Source organism: Cydia splendana, chromosome 5, assembly GCF_910591565.1.
Source record: "Cydia splendana chromosome 5, ilCydSple1.2, whole genome shotgun sequence".
Classification (NCBI taxonomy): Eukaryota; Metazoa; Arthropoda; class Insecta; order Lepidoptera; family Tortricidae; genus Cydia; species Cydia splendana.
In genome coordinates, this window is record NC_085964.1 from 7,959,428 (window position 1) to 7,981,805 (window position 22,378).

The window sequence follows — 22,378 nt, forward strand, 5'->3', positions numbered from 1 at the left end:
TCATCACTCTTTAATTTGTACTTGTACAAGTACGCGGGTTAATATAAAATCTATATTTACCTTTTATTTTAATTGTACCCGCAGGTCACGTTAACTCCAAATTTGATACGAGCAAATCAGACATCTCTCGAATTGGAGCTAGAGAAATCGGACAGTCCTCCAATTATTTTACCAGTGACTTTCGACGCGAGAGTTCCCGAGATCACTCCCGCTCCAGACATAAACCAGCGAGCATGTTTCTTAGATTTTCCTTATCAATATGAAATACAAGTTCAAGCGAATGAGATAAAAGGATACTACACTCTTATAGAACAGGAAGTAAGTATCAATATCTGGCGAAGTAAAACTAACTAACACATTTTATCATTGACAAATACATATATTTTCAGGAAGAGACGACGTTACAGGTAATAGTCGGTAATAAAGAAGGATTTATAGAGCCTCACAGTATTATTACCTTTCCAGTTACTTTAAGAACATGCGCTCTTGGTGTTCAAGAGTATATGATCAGGTGAGATTTCTTTGAGTTTAGATTTTATTGATTTGCCGTTGAGGGTAATGATAATGACGAAAACTAAAATGTAGAATACTCCGTCGCCTTAGCTTAATATTGGAACAATACTGCTGCGTAGCATATTTTCGGGATTATCGCGAACATACAGACATACAGACAGACGCGGCGGGGGACTTTGTTTTGGTTATTACTAACAGTAAACAATTAGTTTGAGAGGAATTGAGTTAAATTGACATCATTATGGGTTTTTTACGGCACGGCAAAGCAAGAGGAGGGTTATGATCTTGCTTGACCAGTATGTATACATGTCCATCCATTCATTTGCGTCTCATACTGAAAGTAGCATATTTTTTCGCACTTACTGCAAGCTCAACCACCACGAAAAGTATTCATTACATTCCAGATGCTACGGCGTAGCATTTTGTAGATTATTGGAACCTTTTTCTGAAAACCCCTCCTTTTCACTTTTGGTAATTTAGAAGGAATCATGTAGTCTCTTTCCTTCAATAGTATTTAAGGGCTTAATAAGTCACGATTACGACACCAACCAATATAAGTACCTACGACTTCAATATAATACCTACATAAGTACTCAATTACTTATACGTCAAATTAAAAACTGAATTTCTACTCCCATATATATTAAACACCATACCTAAGAATTCACAGTATGATCTCATTAACATTGTTGAAAATCACGGCAAATGTATGCCAATCCTAAAATAATACTACCTAAGTCTAGACTAATGTATAAAATAGAAGCAGAGATTTTGATATTCATAGATTAAATTATGTGTACCGGAGCACAACTAAGGATGTAATAAATGTAATAATGGATTGGACCGCACGATCTCGCCAACTATTACATAAACCCTAGAGGTTTCCAATAGTGGCATGCATGTAAAATTGTATTAAAATTTAAATTGAATAAATAAACTAAAAAAAATTAAAAATAATAATACTAATAATATTTCTGAATAAGCTTTCCGGTAAACGTAATTTATGGGAATCCAAATTCATGTTTCCAGGATACATCTGTTCGGAATGTCAAAGCCCGTGGACATATGCCACGTGATAGAGTGTGGAATCCGGCCGATCGTCACCTGCACTCCTCTGGCTCTGCACTGGGGCCAGGTGAAGTTGCTCAGCAGAACGCGGAAGACCGTAACTCTGAATAATGATTCGCCGGTCGTCGTACATTTCAGAGCCTCGGTGGTATGTAGCCATGTTAACCGTTTAGTGGGTAACGGCAAAATATTTGCCGTCATACCACTCAGATATTTTTTTTTTTCTCAATGAACGTGTTGTTAGTTAATATTAATTTTGGTTCGCATAAGAGAATATACTCGTACCAATCTACGAAAAAAAGGAGAGCTGATAAACGTTATTCCATCCCTTGTTAAATGATGATTCTTAGGCCTGAACTTAGATTTTTAACTATTGCCTACATTTGAACAAAAATGTTTATAAATAAAAGTTTCTTTGCTGGATTTATCCGATGGTCACAATTCTCTAGTTTCAGAGACAAGTTTGGCGATATAAAGTTTAAATAAAAAAATCCTTTATTTGATAATTTAAAAAAATAAAGACGGCAATATATTTGCCACTATCGGTTAAGTGTCTGGTGTTTATTGAAGGAAAGGGTAGGTAAGGCTACTATTGTTATTGATTTATATATGGAGCAATAGCTTAATTCAATACTTCAAATTATTGTATGCTAGCAACCTATCCACAATTTTGCTGGGATTACAATACCTACTTGGAAATAATATACAATACCTACATATATGTAATAGTATATATTAAAAATATTATAAATAGAATAAACAGATATTTTTAAGTTAAATAAAGGTTTTAATTATTTCTTATTATTCTATTGGTTTTTAGTTTATTCATTTTAGATACTTCATGCCACCCGTAGTTCCCCCGGCAAACTGGCATGACGGTCTTGTCACTTACTGCCCCGAAATAATATATATATTTCTCTTTCTCAAAATCATAAAAAAAAATCATGCTGTGCGTATCGTTAAAGTTCTCGTTTCATTGCTATAAAAAAATAATGGTCAAAGGGTTAATTGAATAGAAAACTAAAGAACTCACTAATAACTAAAATAAACCACCATCAGTTGAAGTACCTACTTAATGGTTGCCTTGATGATAAGTGATAAAATCTTCTTTTAACCTCTGACGAAAAAAGAAGGGTGTTATAAGCTAGTGTTTGACTGTGTGTGGCATCGTAGCTCCACTACTGATGAAAGGACGATTTGAGTGCGGTTTTTTAGCTTCCGTCAATATACTGTGTACAGGGCAGAAAAATAACAAGGCAACGCTGTGATGAAAAAAAAAAAGGTTCTGAAAATCTATTCTGATTTAATTACTTATTGCAACATTCTTATTATATGTACAATAATTACTCGTAATCTAAATACTAGTAATGCCGTCTGATGTCACATTGTTCATAATAAATCACGTATAGGTAATAACATTTTACGATGATAAGGTGAACGATACCTACCAACGTTAGGTATCTTAGGAGCAATTTATTTAAATTATTAAACGTGGCATCACTAATATTATGAATTGCAGTTAAACCGTGACGGCAGATGGCAGATCCAGCCCAGCGAGGGACATATCGACCCCGAGAACGACACAGAATTATGTCTTACGCTCTATCTGGTCGATGCTGAGACGTATGTCAACAAGGCTGTGATTCAGTTAGAAAGAGTTAAGGACATTGTAAGTTTTTTTAATCATCCATGAGATCGGTCTCATTAAAATATGTCATCAAATATTCATATTTATCTATCTTTGATCTTAATCAGTTTAGCTCGTTCTCATCTTATTTTTGCATTGCATGTTGCACGCCTCAGTTCAATCCAATAGCAACAAGTGGTCGAAAAAAGATTGTAAATTCTTCAGCGTATATTAGCGCGCAGACAACTTACATAAATTAATTGTTACATAATTGCACGTTAAATAAAAGCTTGTAAAAGTTGTGAATTTCAGATAGATAATTCTGATGAACACTTATTTCAGTTTATCCCCCTGTCAGCCACCGGAGTGGGAACAAGCATTGTAGTTGGTGATCTACGAGATCGAGTACTTCTTGGGCGAAATTTTACGAATGTTCCACTCGATTTTAAGGTAGACATGGAAAATAAAGGAACGCGCATGCATGCTTTAGAATGGAGCGAATATTACAAAGCACCCAAGACGCAACCGCGAACTGCGTACGTTTAAAGATAGTTTATTATTCAAGTAGGCATATTACAATGCGCTTATGAACGTCAAATAAAGCTACACCGGCTCCAACCCTACACCTCTGCCTCGAGAAGATTTAAGTCCCGTATATAAAAAAATCATTTGTAATTTGTAAAAGAATTCTACTTGCGTGTTTTTCTGTTACCTATATAGCAATCCCTTTTTTCAGTGGATTCTTTGATCTGGAACCCCGAGTTTTCAAAATGGCTGCTGGAGAAAAAATGGAATTGACAATAACAGGCGTTTCTCGTAAAGTAACGACTGTTAAGGAAATGTGGTACTTAGTAGGTAGCGTGGAGGGCGTAAATAAAAAGGAACTTTTATTGGAGTGTGAAATTATTGCCGAATTTGTGGATCCAAAAATAGAGGTGTCGACATCACTCTTAGAGTTACGATATGATTTTGGACCATACAGCGAGTACTATAAATTAACTGGTAATTTTTCACTGTTAATATAATTATTTTAATTAATTTTCTGTTATTTTAATCAGGGATCTAATTATTTTACTAGTGGCAGTAAATCTGTCGAACCTGGATCCGGCCTAAAGGTTCAGGCGGCCTAGCCAAGGTGACAATCTCTTGCGCTTCGCCATCGAATGGCTTTGTGTCTCTCTATCGCTCATCCATATTAGTGTGACAGTGACAGTTGCTTTTCGTTCGCTACGGAGCGATAGCGATTGGTATGTTGTCTACGGGCCCAGGGCGTTAGCCGTGTAAGGTGAAGACTCGGGTTCAAATCCGCTCCGCCACTGGAGGGTTTAGTCACTTTTTCTTTGTGACATCTATTTCAGTTTACAATTTATACACAGTAGTGTGACTATTTAAAAATACAACTCAATTTATTTAATCAAATTATTTGATTTGTTCCCTAAGTTGAACTAGTTAGTTATATACCTACTTTACATAAAACCGGCCATATCCGACTCGCGTTATAAGGGTTCCGTACATTACACAATTTTTAACAATGTATTTTTTTTGGGTTCCGTACCCAAAGGGTATTAAAAACGGGACCCTATTACTAAGACTCCGCTGTCCGTCCGTCTGTCTGTCCGTCTGTCTGTCTGTCACCAGGGTGTATCTCATGCACCGTGATAGCTAGGCATTTGAAAATTTCACAGATGATGTAGTTTTGTTGCCGCTTTAACAACAAATACTACAGAATATAATAGATATGTAAGTGGGGCTCCCACAGAACTATCGTGATTTTTTTGCTGTTTTTGCGTATGGTACGGAACCCTTCGTGCGTGAGTCCGACTCGCACTTGGCCGGTTTTATATGTGAAATGTGAGTGCTGTGTTTTTAAACCCGTAGGGGTCGGATCAAAAACTAAGTAATTAAGTCCAACTCATGCTTGATTGCACATTTCTAATAGGTTTTCCAGTCATCTATAGGTAAAGAACTATTTTGATATTTTTTCAAAATTTTAGACCCAGTAGTTTCGGAGATAAAGGGGGAATGGTCATTATTTGCCTATTTTCTTGAATAACTTCTAAACTGCTTTTCCTAAAATTATAAAAAATAATTGAGATTCTGACAATGAGCTCTTTCATTTGATATGTAAAGGCGGGATTCCACCAGTGTGCGGCACAAGCATATTCAGTACAAAAATGCTTGTGACGCACACTGGTGGAATCCCGCCTTAACACGACATGGTGTCCCCCATGTTTAAAATTCATTTGTTTACGTTGAATGTTCGTCTTTGGGTCACAAACTTACCTAAACTACAAAACGTAATTCAAGACCAAAAAAAGTAAGTCAATGTTGCCACTGCAATAATTTGTTTGTAAAATAGTAAATTCGTTTTGATAAATAATCACGCTAAGATAATTTATTTATTAGTAATTTTACTCCTACGATTTATAAAAGTACTTTTATTTACTTATTTTTACATAATTACAAGACGCGCTAGTAAAAAGTGGCTACATTTTCTTACTTTTTTTGGTCTTGAATTACGTTTTGCAGTATAGATGTGTGTACCAAATTTCAACTTAATTGGTCCAGTAGTTTCGGAGAAAATAGACTGTGACAGTCGGACGGACAGACAAACATGTATGGTTGGGTACCTTATCTACAGTCAAGCGTGGCATAAGTTATAATTTTAATAGACTTGTTTATTCTATGTAAATTATGTATTTTATTTATTCTCTACAATTTTTGACTTTCAAAAAGTGTTCTGTAAACTAAGTATCTATTTTGAATAAAAATATTATAATTAGAATATGATGATTATGGACAGACACGAGCACATGCACGAGTGATATTATAAGGGTTCCGTTTTTTCCTTTTGAGGTACGGAACCCTAAAAATTACATTAATATGTATATTTATTGATTGCAGACATAGTAACAATTAAAAATGTGTCTAAATTAGTTTTGGATATGGATATAAATGTTAAACATCCCTTCGCAATTATCAAAAAGAAGAGTACGTATAAGGTTGCGAAGGAGGAGGAAAACACGTGTGCCTGCATCTGTTATCGAGAGAGTGATTTAGATGTAGCCAATATCCTCAAAGTTGGAGCCAAGCAATCAAAAATATTCATAGACTATTTAACAACAAAACCAGTAGAACCATTAAGAAAGGGCCCGCTCAACTTCTTTCAAGATATAAATAAAATTAAAATGGCATTTAATTTAACCCAAAATGTTGAAGAGCGTCTAGAAGATCAAGAAGTTATGAAGTTACACATTTTGTTTGATACTACAAAACACATGAATTTGAAATCTAGAATTTATAGTGATACCATGAGAATTCAATTCAAAGGGCATAAAAATAAGGTAGAATACTTGTTTTAAACTTATTAACATTCTTTAAGTACGTTTTGGAGACTATTAACCTTCTGAGACTAAATGTACATTACAATGTACATAATCGTGCAATCTAATTTGAACCTTTCATGAACCACATAAAGTAGGATTTCATTTGTTTAATTGTTTTCAAAACAAACTAAATTCGTTACAATTTACTAACAGAATAAGGTTCAAATTAAAAATTTGAAAACTGTATATGCTGGGTCTAACGAGGTTAATGCATACGTGCGTTCTTTATCATTTACATTGTACATTTACATGTTCCGGACGTACTTATTGAAAATAAGCGAGTGTCCGCTATCCAATATCTACTCTTGTCAATATATGTACCTGTATTCTAGATGCCAACAAATAACTCAATAAATTGTTTTTTAGGATGCTGTTAAAATAATTGGAAGAATAAATTTTCCTAATATATTAGTTACCTCGCCACGGATAGACTTTCAATGTGTTGTAAATAGCAGCATCGAGAGCAAAATAATACAACTTCAAAACCTTACACCGCTGCTAGTATGCTTCAGATTTCAATGGAAAAAGTGTGTCATTAGTACTAATGTCATGGTAAGATTAAAATAATTTTCTCCACATAAACATTTTTCAACCACAATGAAAAACCTACTATTTATTACAAATTCGAAGCACCTACCTAGCTAGAGTTAGACCAAGCTTAGTCGGCAGCGATTTTGAGAGCACAGACTGCGCAAGTGTTATTTTAAACCACAGACATAGAATCCGCGCTCGCTCTTGACAGACAGCTTATAGACCGGGAGATAGTGACACATTTTACTGGGTCATTTGTACCAGTATGGCGGTTCGTCAGGGGTCTAAGCATGTAATGAAGGAAAGAAAAATGATGGTCATAGCGCTGGTACCGGCGGTCCAATCGCGTGGGCGTTAGTCGAACGTGTCGGATAAAATACGAGTGTCGAACGATTTGTTCCACAAAAATCCTCGTATTTTCCGATAGTCCATAAAAAAGAAGTAGGCGGTAGCGTAATGCCATACTTCTCCGGTGTGACTTACAGCCCGCCATACTGAGGCGAACACATTAATTAAAAAAAAACAATTCAACCATTTGTGCCAAGCTAATTTTTGCACAGGTGATCATCGTCGAGCAGCCATTCATGGACATCACCATGCCATACTCTTCGGACGGTTCCAAATGGCCGCCATACCGCCGCAAGGGAGTTAATTTTTTTTTTGTTAAACGATTTGTACCAGTATTGCATTTAAATTTTTGGAAAGTATTTGATAAAATGTGACCGTTATTATAATTGCCATACTTATAGTAGGGGGATAAAGTGCTGCCATACTTGAAAAACTTATTTAATCGACACGTTTCAAAAATACGACTATGTATACGTAAAATAATTTTTTACAGCATGGCATCATCATATTCTGTTTGTTTGGATACAATTGTACCTAAAAAAATATATTTCAGATTATAACTACGGGGCGGACGACTGTGAGACTTAAGCCAAGACTTAAAACAAAAAACAATTTTTTGACGATTTGTACCAGTATGGCATTTGGATTTTTGGAAATTATATGATGCAATGTGACCATTATTATATTTGCCATACTTCTAATAGGGGGAAAAAGGGGCACCATACTTGAAAAAAAAAATATTGTACACATTTGCCACCTTCTACAGGTATGGCATTATGAGATTTCCATTTATGATCACACAGAAAGTCTTGAAAAAAAATTACAAGATGGTACAAATCGTTTAGCAATAAAAAAAAAATTAACTCCTTTGCGGCGGTATGGCGGCCATTTGGAACCATCTGAAAAGTATGGCATGGTGATGTCCATGAATGGCTGCTCGACGATGATCACCTGTGCAAAAATTAGCTTGGCACAAATGATTGAATTGTTTTTTTTTTTATTAATGTGTTCGCCTCAGTATGGCGGGCTGTAAGTCACACCGGAGAAGTATGGCATTACGCTACCGCCTACTTCTTTTTTATGGACTATCGAATAATACGAGGATTTTTGTGGAACAAATCGTTCGACACTCGTATTTTATCCGACACGTTCGACTAACGCCCACGCGATTGGGCCGCCGGTAGCAGCGCTATGACCATCATTTTTATTTCGTTCTTTACGTACTTAGACCCCTGACGAACCGCCATACTGGTACAAATGACCCAGTAAAATGTGTCACTATCTCCCGGTCTATTAAGCCCCTCATCCTATGAGTGCGAAAGAGTCAGACTACCAATGAGAAAACGTAACCACTTTTGAGTTTGACGACGGCCGCGGACGGCCAAGAGCGTATCACGGTAATTTTCAAATTGAAAAATATACACGTATTAGGACGAAAAGTATTAAATAAAGTAATTCAGTGAAGATGGTGTTTTGTAGTGTGCCGGGTTGCAGTGTCACAGGGCCAAATAATCCAAGCAAATGCTCATTTCAGAGGATTTATGATATTCCGAGCGAAATTTTCATAACGATATTTCGTCAAATTAACAGCGTAAAAAGTGTAAGAAGCCGGTTTATACAGTTCATTATAAGTTTTTCTTCCTTTACGTGCTAATATTTTATCATATTAGTCTATAATTTAAAATATTTTGTGTAAAAACATAACCTGTTACTTTACGCTAGGGCTTGACAAAATGTTCATATGACAGTACCGATAACTTGTCGGTATATTAATAGCTATGTAATTATTTCTTCACAAGACATCATTAAGATATGAGCTTTTATAACCGACTTCAAATAATAACGACTGTTATACCTTTTTGAAGGTGCTCATGTTTAGCGGTAAACTTAAACTTCACTTTCCAACACAGTAAGAGTTACATTAAGATAAGTCTGCAACGATTTTGATAGCACACGCAGTGTAAGTGTTATTTATACGTCATTATGTCGTAGAATTTTAACGTTTAAAATAACACATTTGAAAAAGTAGTCGATAAAGCAATCAAACATCGACAGATTATTAATATGTTTGTAACATGACATCACTATTTTTCACCTCACATAGACAATTTACGCACACACTTGCATTTCATTTTTGGTCACGCTTTTGAAGATTGACAGTTGTTCTTGTCTATTCTAATTCTATGTTTTAAACGTAACTTCTATTCTGTAATTATAACACTTGCAGTCTTGCTCTCAAAATCTCTACCTACACGTACTTTAATATTTTAAGGCTTATGATTTATTTATAGGCGTTATGTGGTAACATACATACAAAAAAACATACGGTCGAATTGATAACCTCCTCCTTTTTTTTTTATTGGAAAAAGGTAAACATTTGACCACAATCTCACCTGATGGTAAGTGCCGATGCAGTCTAGGATGGAACATGCTTACCTAAAAGATGTCTATTCACTCTCGATTTTGAAGTCGGTTAAAAAACTAATTCAAGACATTAAACAGAAATATGCAGAAGTTTTTGAGAAAGATAGAACCTCTCATATTTTGAATTTGAAAGCAAGTCTAAAACATAAGCATGGAGCAGAATCTATCTTTCACAAAGCTTACCTTATTCAAAGAAAATTGAATTAGTATAAAAAATATTTTTTAAGTTTAGAAAAGGTTGGTACTGGTATCATAGAAAAGGTAAGGCATAGTAAAAGGACTAGTCCAATTGTAGTGGCACAAAAATCTGACAAGAAAATACGTGTTTGTGTTGATTATTAAAGTTACACAAACGGCTCGATTCGGGAAATGAATTAGAAATTAACCAGATACGATATAGTAAAGATATGTGACGTTCCACGGCAAAGGGTACCTTATGGCAACGGGCGCCGCGATTTGGGAAATGAATTAGAGATTCACTAGATATGAAATAGTAAAGATGTGTGACATTCCACGGCAAAAGGTACCTTATGGCGGCTGGCGCTTACGTCGCATAGCGCCGCAATAATATTGGAGCGGCGTTAATAATAGCGTAAGTGCCACCCGCCATAAGGTACCTTTACCCGTAGGACGTCACATATCTTTACTATATCGTATCTAGTTAATCTCTAATTCATTTCCTGAATCGCGCCGAAAATCAAGTACTGGACAGTGAACACTATCTAGAACATTTTTACTGATTTGTCTGGGGGTAGTGTTTTCTGTGTTTTGGACTTATTTCATTAAAGTGTCAAAAGGGACTCTACGTGTTGGTTTGAATACCATTTTTCCGTGATGGGAAAGACTTTAATAATGTTTGTTTTTTTCAAGAGCAGCCTGAAATACCTGAAGAGCAGTTACCGTGTAAAAATGGCGATATCAATACTTCATCATATTATTATGAGACAGATACGGGGTTTACAAAACCAGGAGGTTCGTAATAGTTGTTTTAAACTGTACATGTAGTATTTTGCACGACCTTAGTAATCCAAATTTTTTTTATAGATAAACTTATAGAGATCATGGGTGCCGGATATCGCGCTCCATTGCACTCTACAAATAGTCCAAATGAAACATTGGAAAAAAACGACCAAAAATCATCTGCTTTAACATCAAACATTCAGGCCAGTGAGGCAAGTGCTGTTATTCCTGTACCCGGAGATGTGAATATAACTAGCACCAAAATAATTCGAAAAATCGCTCCAATGATACCTTTTCAATACAACATGAATTTTCCTTGGATTTGGAAATTCCGTAAATTAGATCATGGCAATAAAATAGACACAAACCGATTGCTAAGAGTCACGCCATTTAAAGGACTCATGAAACCCAATGATTGTCAAAATATTCACATCACATTTATTCCAAGTTGGAATGTAAACGTCAAAGCTGTGCTGGAATGCGAAGTGTTAGGAGGACCATCGGAGTTTATTAGTGTGACAGGCCAAGCTTCAGAGTTAAAATACAATATCAATAGTAATAAGTTGAATTTCAAAATCCGATCTTTCCATGAAAATCAAACTGAGTTATTGATTTTAACTAATACTGCACGATTGGGTTTTGAATATAAGACGTATTTGAATGAACCAACGTTCGAGACTGAGCTCAACGGTACAATACTAGATTTGTTGCCTTCAGAAAGCACTTTACAGTCCGAGGAGAAGAAAGAGATAAACGTTGTGGTTCGACCTGGTGTGCTAGGTTACTTTCACAGCGTGTTTTTGTTGGAGGTAGGGTATCTACCACACATCCCCATTGAAGTGTTTGGCTGGGGGGTAATTCCTCAGGTGTATCTTTCATTACCGAGGCCAGACATTGTGAATGTAAGTGTACCATACCACATCTAGTTTATAATTGTGAATATTGTTGTAGAATTGAACATTTGAACAGCAATATTACTTACATAACAATTTCTTCGCTCAGGTAAGTGGAAAATTTAATAGATACGTTGTTAACGACAATACATTTTTTGTAGTTAAATTAGTTCATTATACTTATGCATGCACGTCGGCGTCGATAAATCGGTAGCAAATTACATGTTTCAGCTACAACCTGAAACAGGTTATTTGGCCATCCCAACTTTGACTGAGGAATACTTAGGTGCTGTAAGCGAAATATTCCGTCTCGCCACTAAAGATCGCGTAAATACATCACCTATGACGGACGGCTGTTTTAACGATCCTAATTTGCAACAGGATTGGCACATTTGCTCAGATTGGGTAAGCCAATTAATATTATGAAGAGTACGACAATGTTTTTTAATTATAAATAATCATATTATGGGCTAGGTACTATTATTATCTTGGTTTCAGGATGGTTATCCTTCGAATATGGATATTGACTTAGCAGTTGAGAGAATGCTGGTGATCGAGCACATTAAATTGCGCCCAGAAATATTAGTGGCATATTCCACAAAAACAAAGATAGGTCCTATTCCTGGATTTCTAACAACACCGTACCTCGTCGATTTCGGAGTTGTTATTACGGGTAGCACGGTTAGTAATATTTTAACCTGGGTACGATAATTATGTGGGTGATACCGAGAAAATTCTTCGAGAATAAATTACGTATACAATACGACCATCAAAATGGTTTTTTTTTAATATTGTTTTTTTTTTTTGAGTTTTTACAAAGGGTCTAGCAGGCTAAGCTAACAAGATTGGCCCCCGCAAGGGATTTGGTTGTAATTTGAGGTGCAGTAGTGGCAGGTCCTAAGAACATTGTATGCATAATATCAGCCTTCGATCTTCTTTTGTTCCAGACTTATCCAGGAAAATGTCAAAATATCAAGGTAATTTTTAAACGGTTATTTCAGCTAAACCAAGCAAGCGAGAGTAAACAAATAAATTTAGAATGAAGGAGCATAAAATGCGGTTTATAATGCATATTTTTACAGACATTCATTTCCTTGAACTTGGATGAAAAGAAAGTTTTTTTTTCACTTCATTTTTGTGCCACTTCTCGCGGAGACACAACTATCAAAAAAATTACTTGATAAGCCGCAATTGTCAACTACGTATACATTTTAAAACATTTTGAAAAATCATGCTGCGTCATGTCAAAAAAAAAAAACAATTACGAACGTAACTATGTTTACTATATCATATCATATCAATAGAGTAGTAGTGGCAAATGAGTCTGTAGTATGTATAACATCCTCTTTCGTTCATTATGAAATAATTAATTGACATTGATCAATGACGTACATATGCCATACATTTACTACTACACAATATCTAGCTATTTCTTATGTAGTTTCTACAGATATAGTGCAAATAGGCTAAGTGAGCCATGACCTAATTTGTCCATCAACCCTCTTTCTGTGGTGTAACAACTACAGACTTACCTTTCTTTGCCACTACACTATATACTTGGACCATTATTTCTTTTCCAAGCAAATGAACTGTCAACGACTTTATAACTATAGTACATTGTAGGAGAGGTCGGAAAACCGCTAAAAGATGGACGAGTCGTTTGAGGGCCGACACGTTAGTGGAGGCCCTCAAATAATACGAGTCCATCTTTAGCGTTTCCGGCCGAGGCACTTTTCACGACTACTGCGAGGAAATAAGAAAACATTTGCATAACTATAAGTACTAGCCCGCGATTTCTCTGGTAGCAAATTACTAGCCACTGCCTGTGCTGTCTCTTGAATTTCGGTAAGCGTCAGCGTAAGAATATCATTTTCTTCACTAGAAGAACTCATTTTTATAGCGAGCGTAGATACGTGTTTCTTGTATTTTTTTGTCAAACACAATTTACACTATCCAATTCAGTATTTTCAGATCCCGCCTTTTTTACTTTTTTTATCACTTTTAAGAGGCGATTTTCTGTTATTTGCTTCAAACCGACTCTAAACTTACAAGCGTTTTTGCTAAAAAAAACCACAAACGGCTACAAAAGTAAAAAACGCCTTAAGCGTGAACTGAATGGATAATTGTTAAAAAAAATGAACAGAATGGTTTTGACATTTCTTTTTTTTTTAAACAAGAATTTTATTTTTGAAGGAAAAAGTTGCGCCAAAAATACCTTTTATTGATTTTTATGTTTTTAATGATACTCATTGCTGTAGCGAACCGTCACCAATGATAGATGATGATAACAATGAAACATTGTAGCAGTGGTGGTTCAGGTGCTACAGCTATTGCCTACTTTCCTATTCCTAATGTGGCAATAGATGGTCAAAAACCAAGCTGGAAAGTTGGCAATAGCTGTAGCACCTGAACCACCACTACTACAATGTTTCATTGTTATCATCATCTGTCATTGGTGACGGTTCGCTACAGCAATGAATATCATTTAAAACGCTGACGCCTACCGAAATTCAAGAGACAGCACAGGCAGTGGCTAGTAATTTGCTACCAGAGAAATCACGGGCTAGTACTTATAGTTATGCAAATGTTTTCTTATTTCCTCGCAGTAGTCGTGAAAAGCACTATGTAATGCCTCGGCCGGAAACGCTAAAGATGGACTCGTATTATTTGAGGGCCTCCACTAACGTGTCGGCCCTCAAACGCACTCGTCCATCTTTTAGCGGTTTTCCGTCCTCTCCTACAATGTACTAAAGGTGTTTGACAGTTCATTTGCATGGAAACGAAATAATGTATAGTAAACATACGTTCGTCAATGTTTTTTTTTGACATGACGCACCATGATTTTTCAAAATGTTTTAAAATGTATACGTAGTTGACAATTGCGGCTTATCAAGTAATTTTTTTGATAGTTGCGAGAAGTGGCACAAAAATGAAGCGAAAAAAAAAAACCTTTTTTTTCATCCAAGTTCTAGGAAATGAATGTCTGTAAAAATATGCATTATAAACCCCATTTTATGCTCCTTCATTCTGTTTTTATTTGGTTACTCTCGCTTGCTTGGTTTAGCTGAAATAACCGTTTAAAAATTACCTTGATATTTTGACATTTTCGTGGATAAGTCTGGAACAAAAGAAGATCGAAGGCTGATATTATGCATACAGTGTTCTTAGGACCTGCCACTACTGCACCTCAAATTACAACCAAATCCCTTGCGGGGGCCAATCTTGTTAGCTTAGCCTGCTAGACCCTTACATTTGATATTTTTGACTCCCGCATAGAAGTCAGAAACATCACAATGTCGTGTTATACAATTACGGACAAAGAGTATAGTAAATATTATGGTGTGGATGGTGTGGAAGTTACTTTTTAAAGTGATCTGTTAAAATACCTTAAAATACATTATCTCTATTTGTAAAAAAAAAGTATTAGCGGGTGTCAGATACTTTTGGTACTTTGTTGTAAATATGATATATATATGATACTAGTGATGTCGACTATGTGTAATAGTGGACTACGTAGGTACTAATATAGTATATTATATATCCACTAGGTTCAATGCGTAGTAGAAGTAATCAACTACGGCCCGATAGACACGAAGCTGCATTTAGCCAAACCGGTAGACTTGCCAAGTTGGCTGGGGTTGAAGTTGTGCGGCAAGTTGAACCCGGGCGACAGTGGTAAAATGGAAGTCACTTTCTCACCCACCTTAGAAGATTTCGATGAATTGGAACAAGATGTTGAAAATACTTTCAAAATAGAGGTGAATTAACTCAAGCACACACACTTGAGTCACATGAACCCGCCGCCAAAAAGGCTAAGGCTAGGTTCATGTCATGTGACTCATAAGTATAACTAAATTATTAGTTCGTTTACAATTGTGTGGTTCATTAAAATGTTTAAGTTCAAGTATCCTTCATTTCCATAAATTCAATTTCAATAATCGTCCATTTGTTCCTCTAAAAACTCTTTGTGTACTTAGGTCCTTAGTTAGACAAAGACCTTTCTAAATTGCAAGATTACCTTCTTTTTCTTTATAGGTACTTTATGGAATCACAATTCCCGTTAAAGTTAAAGCACTTTGTGCTGTCCCTTACTTGGCATCAAACGTCGAGGCTATAGACTTTGGGTCAGTAAGATGTGGTGACAAAATAATTAACACAATATCTTTAAAGAATGTGTAAGTTGTGCAAATATACTCATCTATACACTCATCTAGTAATTAAAAATAATTATTTACGGTTATTATATTGTTTGATAGGGGCAAACCAACATGTATCTGGTACGTCACATTGAAACTTAAAGTTCAAGGACATAATCCTATGACGGTGCTGGATAATTCTGGAAAATTTGGACCCGGTGAGGGTGGATGGCTCAGCATAGCTTTTAAACCAGTCACGGAAGTAAGTTTTTATTAATTTGACATTGGTTTTCGATTAGATAGTATTTACACTTACTTTAATTTAACTATAAAGTTCAGGCCCCAATTTCACCACGGTGACAGGTGCGACAATAGGCCTGATGACAAATTTTGAAAACCCTTTTAATATCGTCGGTACACTTGTATTAGTTCCGAAAAACACTATATTTCAGTTATACTCATAAGATTTAACATAGATAATTGCATTTTATTATAGCTAGTTTAAACTTCGCGCGAAAACGCCTCGCATGCCATTTGTGACGTCATTATTTAGTTGGTGGTAGGGTGGTAGATATTGTTTACATACTTACAGTTACGAATTTCCCTTGAATCCGAATGATATTGTTAATTCAGCACCATATATTACGATTAGGGATGATAAATACATTACAAAAATTTATCACAATAACTCATTTTACACAAAAACTCTCACACGGTTGCAGTTTAAGATGAATTATTTAGATACATGTACATTTTGAGTGAAAATCACCGAACGCCGGTTTTACTTTTTAATTTTTCATTTTTTCTAGTTACGACAGCCAACATGGCAATGATAGTTCCATTCAGCCAAATAATTAAAAATGTTTGTTGTTGAAATATCGTATTATTTAGCATTTTATTTAAGTAATAACAAATAGATATCTACTTTATATCGTGTAATAATATTTTTTGGACGTAATAAATGTTTAGTGGCGAAATAACATTTTTTTTGCACCTTTCGAACTCTTTGGTGCCCACGTATAGATTTCGGTCAATGAGGTTGTCTATGTTGCTCTAAGAAATATGTTATGGATTGATGACGTCACTGTTTGGAACGTTTCTGATTGGCGTTTCAGTAAAAATGGCCGATTGGAGAATTTTGCACTTTTATTTTATTGAATATATTAATAATCCTTCAGTTTATACTGAGATTGGGCCATTTTTTAGAATCATATTAACATATATGTTTCGTTGAAACCATTATTTCCATGATTCTTTGTTACTTGCAACAGGCCTATTGTAAAATCACTGTTGCTGACGTCACAGGCATCCATGGGCTACGGTTACCACTTACCATCGGGCGGGCCGTATTCCTGTTTGCCACCATCATTGTATTATTTAAAAAAACTTTATTATATCGGAAAAAACAGATATTTCTTTTGCGAAGTTTCTGACAATTGTCAAGTTTTAGAAGAATTGTAGGTAATTCTTGACAGGTAATGAGTTATATGTCGGAATTTCGTGACAATTGTAGTGTTTCTTGTGACAATTATCATAAACTTAGCAAGAGAAATATCTGTTTTTTTCCGATATAATAAAGGTTTTTTTAATAAAACAATGATGGTGGCAAACAGGAATACGGCCCGCCCGATGGTAAGCGGTAACCGTAGCCCATGGATGCCTGTGACGTCAGCAACAGTGATGTTTTACAATTGTCGCACTTGTCACCGTGGTGAAATTGGAGCCAGGTCCTAGCCTAATTTTAAAATAATGATCCCATTCGAAAGAAAGTATGAAACTTGGCATGTAGTACGTAGCTTATACAGGTACAGGCATTTTATGCTAAGAACCCGGAGTATTAACTTTAAGAATTATCTCAACAGATGGTATATGAAGGCATGTTATTATTTCGGTTCCACATGAATCCCAGGAAAATGGCAATACCAGTAAGAGGGGTTGGCATAATACCTCAAGTCCATGTGATCGGAGGCAAGGTTGCTTTCCCTCCAACGCTGCCGTGGGCAGCAACAACTGACAACTACTTCGGCCTGACTAACCCCTGCCCGTTTCCTATAGAACTTATATTCGCACATAGTGATCAGTGAGTATAATTACCTACCAATAATCGCCAAGCAATCGTGACATGAGAAAATCCATGAGTTTGCTTTATTATGGTTAAAGTCTCCGAGTTTATATACTAAATTAAATACTATACAGGATGAATATGAATATATATCTCATACTGAGCAACTTTTACTATAAGAAAAGTTACGAAATCGCGATAAAAAACATTGATTCTCCCATACAAAATATCAACATCAACCAGCCAAAATGTCAATGTGTAATTCGTCCCATAATAAAAGTTGCTCAGTATGTATGACCTATAATAGGTGAATATACAATTATTGTATATTCACCCAGTAAATTATTGCAGGTGACTAAATTTACACCCTGTATCATTATTAACTGCGGTTGACAACTTTCGGGAAAATTGTATCAAATGTACTTACCTATGTAATATTTGGTCTATTTTCGAACAAGGTTTCTTTTTCTTATCCAGAATCTGGACTACAGAGGAAGAAATGTATCAATTGTTATATAGATACTACAACAAACCGGAAGAAATGCTTGTTCCTGCAATAACGCCTGGCGCTGGCATGCACAACGAAATAATTGACTTCTATAGTCAATTTAAAGAACGCGTTAAGAAGTATAAGTTTTCATTCATATAATAAATAACTCTTGTACTGTGTTACTAAATCTGTAATACCTATTGTGAATATTAATGGTCTTTTAATGTATTTAGTCAAATGGAGGCGGAAGCAATTGCTAGAGGAAAAACAGCATCTGCTGCGACTAAGTATGTAACATGTAATTAATACTAGGTTTCCTCATTTTAATTACTTTACATATTTAATATTAATTTATGTACGTTTCACCCAGGAAGCCCCCTAAAACGCCCAAAACGCCCAAAACAGGAAAACAAAATACGAGTATATCGCCCAAACAGGTCACAGAAATTGTACAAAGAAAATTTAGATCTGAAATCGAAATTATAGCAGGTACTTACATTTAAAATAAAATACATACATCACTGTCACATGTCTAATTGTATATGAAACTATACTAAAATATTTTTTACCCTTACTATGTTTGTTTAAGTTCAGTAGTTTATTGTTAAAAGTGTTATTGAAGTGTAAAATTGTATTTAGTTCTAAGACAACTTACCAAATATTGTACGCCTTTGTAAGGCAGGATATGGAGAACATCAATCATTTGTACCACCTTTGTAATCCCCACCCATAACCATACAATAAATATTATTGTTTTTTTAAAGACGAAATAAAAGCATTAAAAGATAACGGCAGAGATCCACTAAAAGAATGCTTGGAAGCATTTGATCACAGTCCCAGTAACGAAAACGAAGTACGATCCAAAGGACTCATTGTTTTTGTTCATGGCTCTCCGGGTGAAGGTATGTCAGTTATGGTAATAAATCATATATAGTGAACTTCTCTGTTTATACAGTCAGCAACAGAAGTAGCTAGGCGGGTGACGTGCTGACGTATTCAGAATGAAATGACCTACAGTCAAGCAGTAGTTGTTAAGCGGGCAATGTGTTCAAATAGATCTTGACGTGACTTTATTGTTAAGAGAATAAGAGCGTGTCAAGGTAATTTTGAACACCTTGCCCGCTTAGGAACTTCTGCTTCTCACTGTAACAGGTAAACTACCGTCCACCAGCATGTTCTAATGCTGAGCACAGGTGGAGACCTATTAGAGGAGGGTGGAGAAATTTAAAAGCGTGTGTAAAGTCCGAGACCGCATTCAGCAAGCGATAGTGTGGGGACTATAGGCTAAGCCAGGGCTAAGCACTTTAATAGGCAGTTAAGGCACTCATGTACTACATAGAGACACCTCACTATTAAGCTTGCTTAATGCGGTCTCGGACTTTACACACGCTTTTAAATTTCTTTGCAGTCGTATGCAGGTTTCATCACGGACGATGTTTTTGCTATAATTAAAACTAGTAATAAATGATTTTTCATACATAATATAGGTATGGAAAGACCTCGAACCCATGGTCTACTTGAATAAAAGTTTTACTTAAGATTTAATAGTCTTACTAGAGTTAGACCAAGAAAAGTCTGCAGCGATTTTGATAGCCCACGCAGTGCAACTGTTATTCATATACTGGGTCAAGCAGATCTTGTCAGTAGAAAAAGGCGGCAAATTTGAAAAATGTAGGCGCGAAAGGATATCATCCCATAGAAAATTTGAATTTCGCGCCTTTTTGTACTGACAAGATTTGCTTGACCATCTATACGTCATAATTTCACAGAAGTTTGACGTTTAAAATAACACTTGCACTAAGTGGGCTATCAAAATCGCTGCAGACTTTTCTTGGTCTAACTCTAGATACTTATTAGTTATTTATTATAAAGTACTACCTTTTCTATCCTTTTTTAATGCATTTAAAATTTTAGAATTACAATCACAAGAAATTGCATACACGATTGGTATGAGATTAGGCATACCGACAGTTAACATTGACATGTGTATGGTAGAAGCATTATGCTGTCTTGATACTGAAGCCAAAATAATAATTAAAAGTGCTATGGACGAAGCATTCGATATATATACAAGAAGTAGTACGAAAGACGATGAAATACAAAACGAACAAGCAGGTGTGTACCTACTTATAGCTATTTCTTTTTAACTTTCTAATGTTTTTTTTTAAAGTCTGTTTGTTGTATTTTTATTTTGTTGCGGTACATCTTTTGTATTGCATTTTTGATATGTTTATATGACTGTTTGATTTCTAAATCACTTATCACTAACACCTTATAAAATAAAGTCTCCCACCGCGTCTGTCTCTCTGTTTGTGTGTTTGTATATTATAGCTGGTTTGTTACTGCACACCGTTGTATGGGGACCTTGCACTTTGAGACTATGCGCTGAAACTTGGCACAGTTGATTGTTAGCTGGTCTTGAGCAGAAACAGACCGGTAGACGTCGAGAGCCACCTCTCATTTAGTGGGGGGTGGGGGGGGGAAGTTCGACGCTGCCGCGCTTCACTTGGAGCAACATTTCTCTAAAACTATACCTATTAGGGCATGTAATATATCATTTTCGGATAAATTAAGGATGAGGAATCTAGTTTTGGAACAAAAACAATGCACTTTCTAACAAAAAAAAAAAAACATAAAGTAGAAAAGACTAAAAAACGTATTTTTGATTTTTTCCAAATTACCAATTTTTTTTTAAAGTGTAGCAGGAATCTGAAAACAAAAAATACAGTCGTAAAGCTACACTTATTACGTTTAAGAAAATATATAGTTAAATATATATTATACAAAACTGTTGATAAATGGGAGATAAAAGAATAATATTAAGCGTGGGTCAGAGTGATCTCAATACAAAATATTATGAATGTGGGAAAGTTACTTATAATTTGTTCTACAATCGTTTATTTTTCTTGTTATTCGTAAATAACTCGTAAACGGTAGCCCACAGCAAAAAATTATCTTTTACGTAAATAATCTGTTTCAGATTTCTTATAAAATAAGTGCTACTTTTTTTCGCTACCATCAATATTAAAAAAAATATTGAAGGGAGAAAATAAATATTTAGGTCCCCTTTTTTAGTCATTCGTAAATAACTCGTAAACGATGGCCAATAGCAAAAAATTTTTTAGTACATGAAAAATTAACATAAATTTTCCTACAAAAAAGGTCATTCAAACTTTTTCGCTAGGATCAATATTAAAAACGATATTAAAGAGAGAAAATAAATTCTAAGGTCCCCTTTTTAAATATTGATTCTAGCGAAAAAGTTTGAATAACCTTTTTTGTAGGAAATTTTATGCTAATTATTCATGTATTAAAATATTTTTTGCTATTGGCCATCCTTTACGAGTTATTTACGAATGACTAAAAAAGGGGACCTTAGTATTTATTTTCTCCCTTCAATATTCTTTTTTAATATTGATCTTAGCGAAAAAAAGTAGCACTTATTTTATAAGAAATCTGAAACAGATTATTTACGTAAAAGATATTTTTTTGCTGTGGGCTACCGTTTACGAGTTATTTACGAAAAACAAGAAAAATAAACGATTGTAGAACAAATTATAAGTAACTTTCCCACATTCATAATATTTTGTATTGAGATCACTCTGACCCACGCTTAATATTATTTTTTATCTCCCATTTATCAACAGTTTTGTATAATAAACTATATATTTTCTTAAACGTAATAAGTGTAGCTTTACGACTGTATTTTTTGTTTTCAGATTCCAGCTACACTTTAAAAAAAAATTGGTAATTATGAAAAAATCCAAGATACGTTTTTATGTCTTTTCTACTTTATGTTTTTTTTTGTTAGAAAGTGCATTGTTTTGGTTCCAAAAATAAATTCCTCATCCTTAATTTATCCGAAAATGATATATCACATGCCCTAATAGGTAGAGTTTTCGAGAAATGTTGCTCCAAGTGAAGCGCGGCGGCGTCGATC

General features: G+C 35.2%; 1 protein-coding gene across 1 annotated transcript in view; it reads left to right on the top strand.

Moving 5' to 3' along the window:
- Positions 1-22,378, top strand: part of LOC134790383 (hydrocephalus-inducing protein-like) — a 131,374-nt gene that overhangs the window by 10,146 nt on the left and 98,850 nt on the right. The window contains 20 exon segments of the mRNA XM_063761152.1: positions 85-318; positions 390-511; positions 1,543-1,729; positions 3,101-3,250; positions 3,551-3,744; positions 3,945-4,210; positions 6,113-6,552; positions 6,961-7,146; positions 10,773-11,759; positions 11,982-12,155; positions 12,249-12,431; positions 15,299-15,508; positions 15,786-15,925; positions 16,007-16,148; positions 17,749-17,966; positions 18,426-18,575; positions 18,672-18,725; positions 18,809-18,927; positions 19,203-19,340; positions 20,353-20,553. Of these exon segments, the coding sequence (XP_063617222.1) occupies positions 85-318; positions 390-511; positions 1,543-1,729; positions 3,101-3,250; positions 3,551-3,744; positions 3,945-4,210; positions 6,113-6,552; positions 6,961-7,146; positions 10,773-11,759; positions 11,982-12,155; positions 12,249-12,431; positions 15,299-15,508; positions 15,786-15,925; positions 16,007-16,148; positions 17,749-17,966; positions 18,426-18,575; positions 18,672-18,725; positions 18,809-18,927; positions 19,203-19,340; positions 20,353-20,553 (4,495 nt within the window).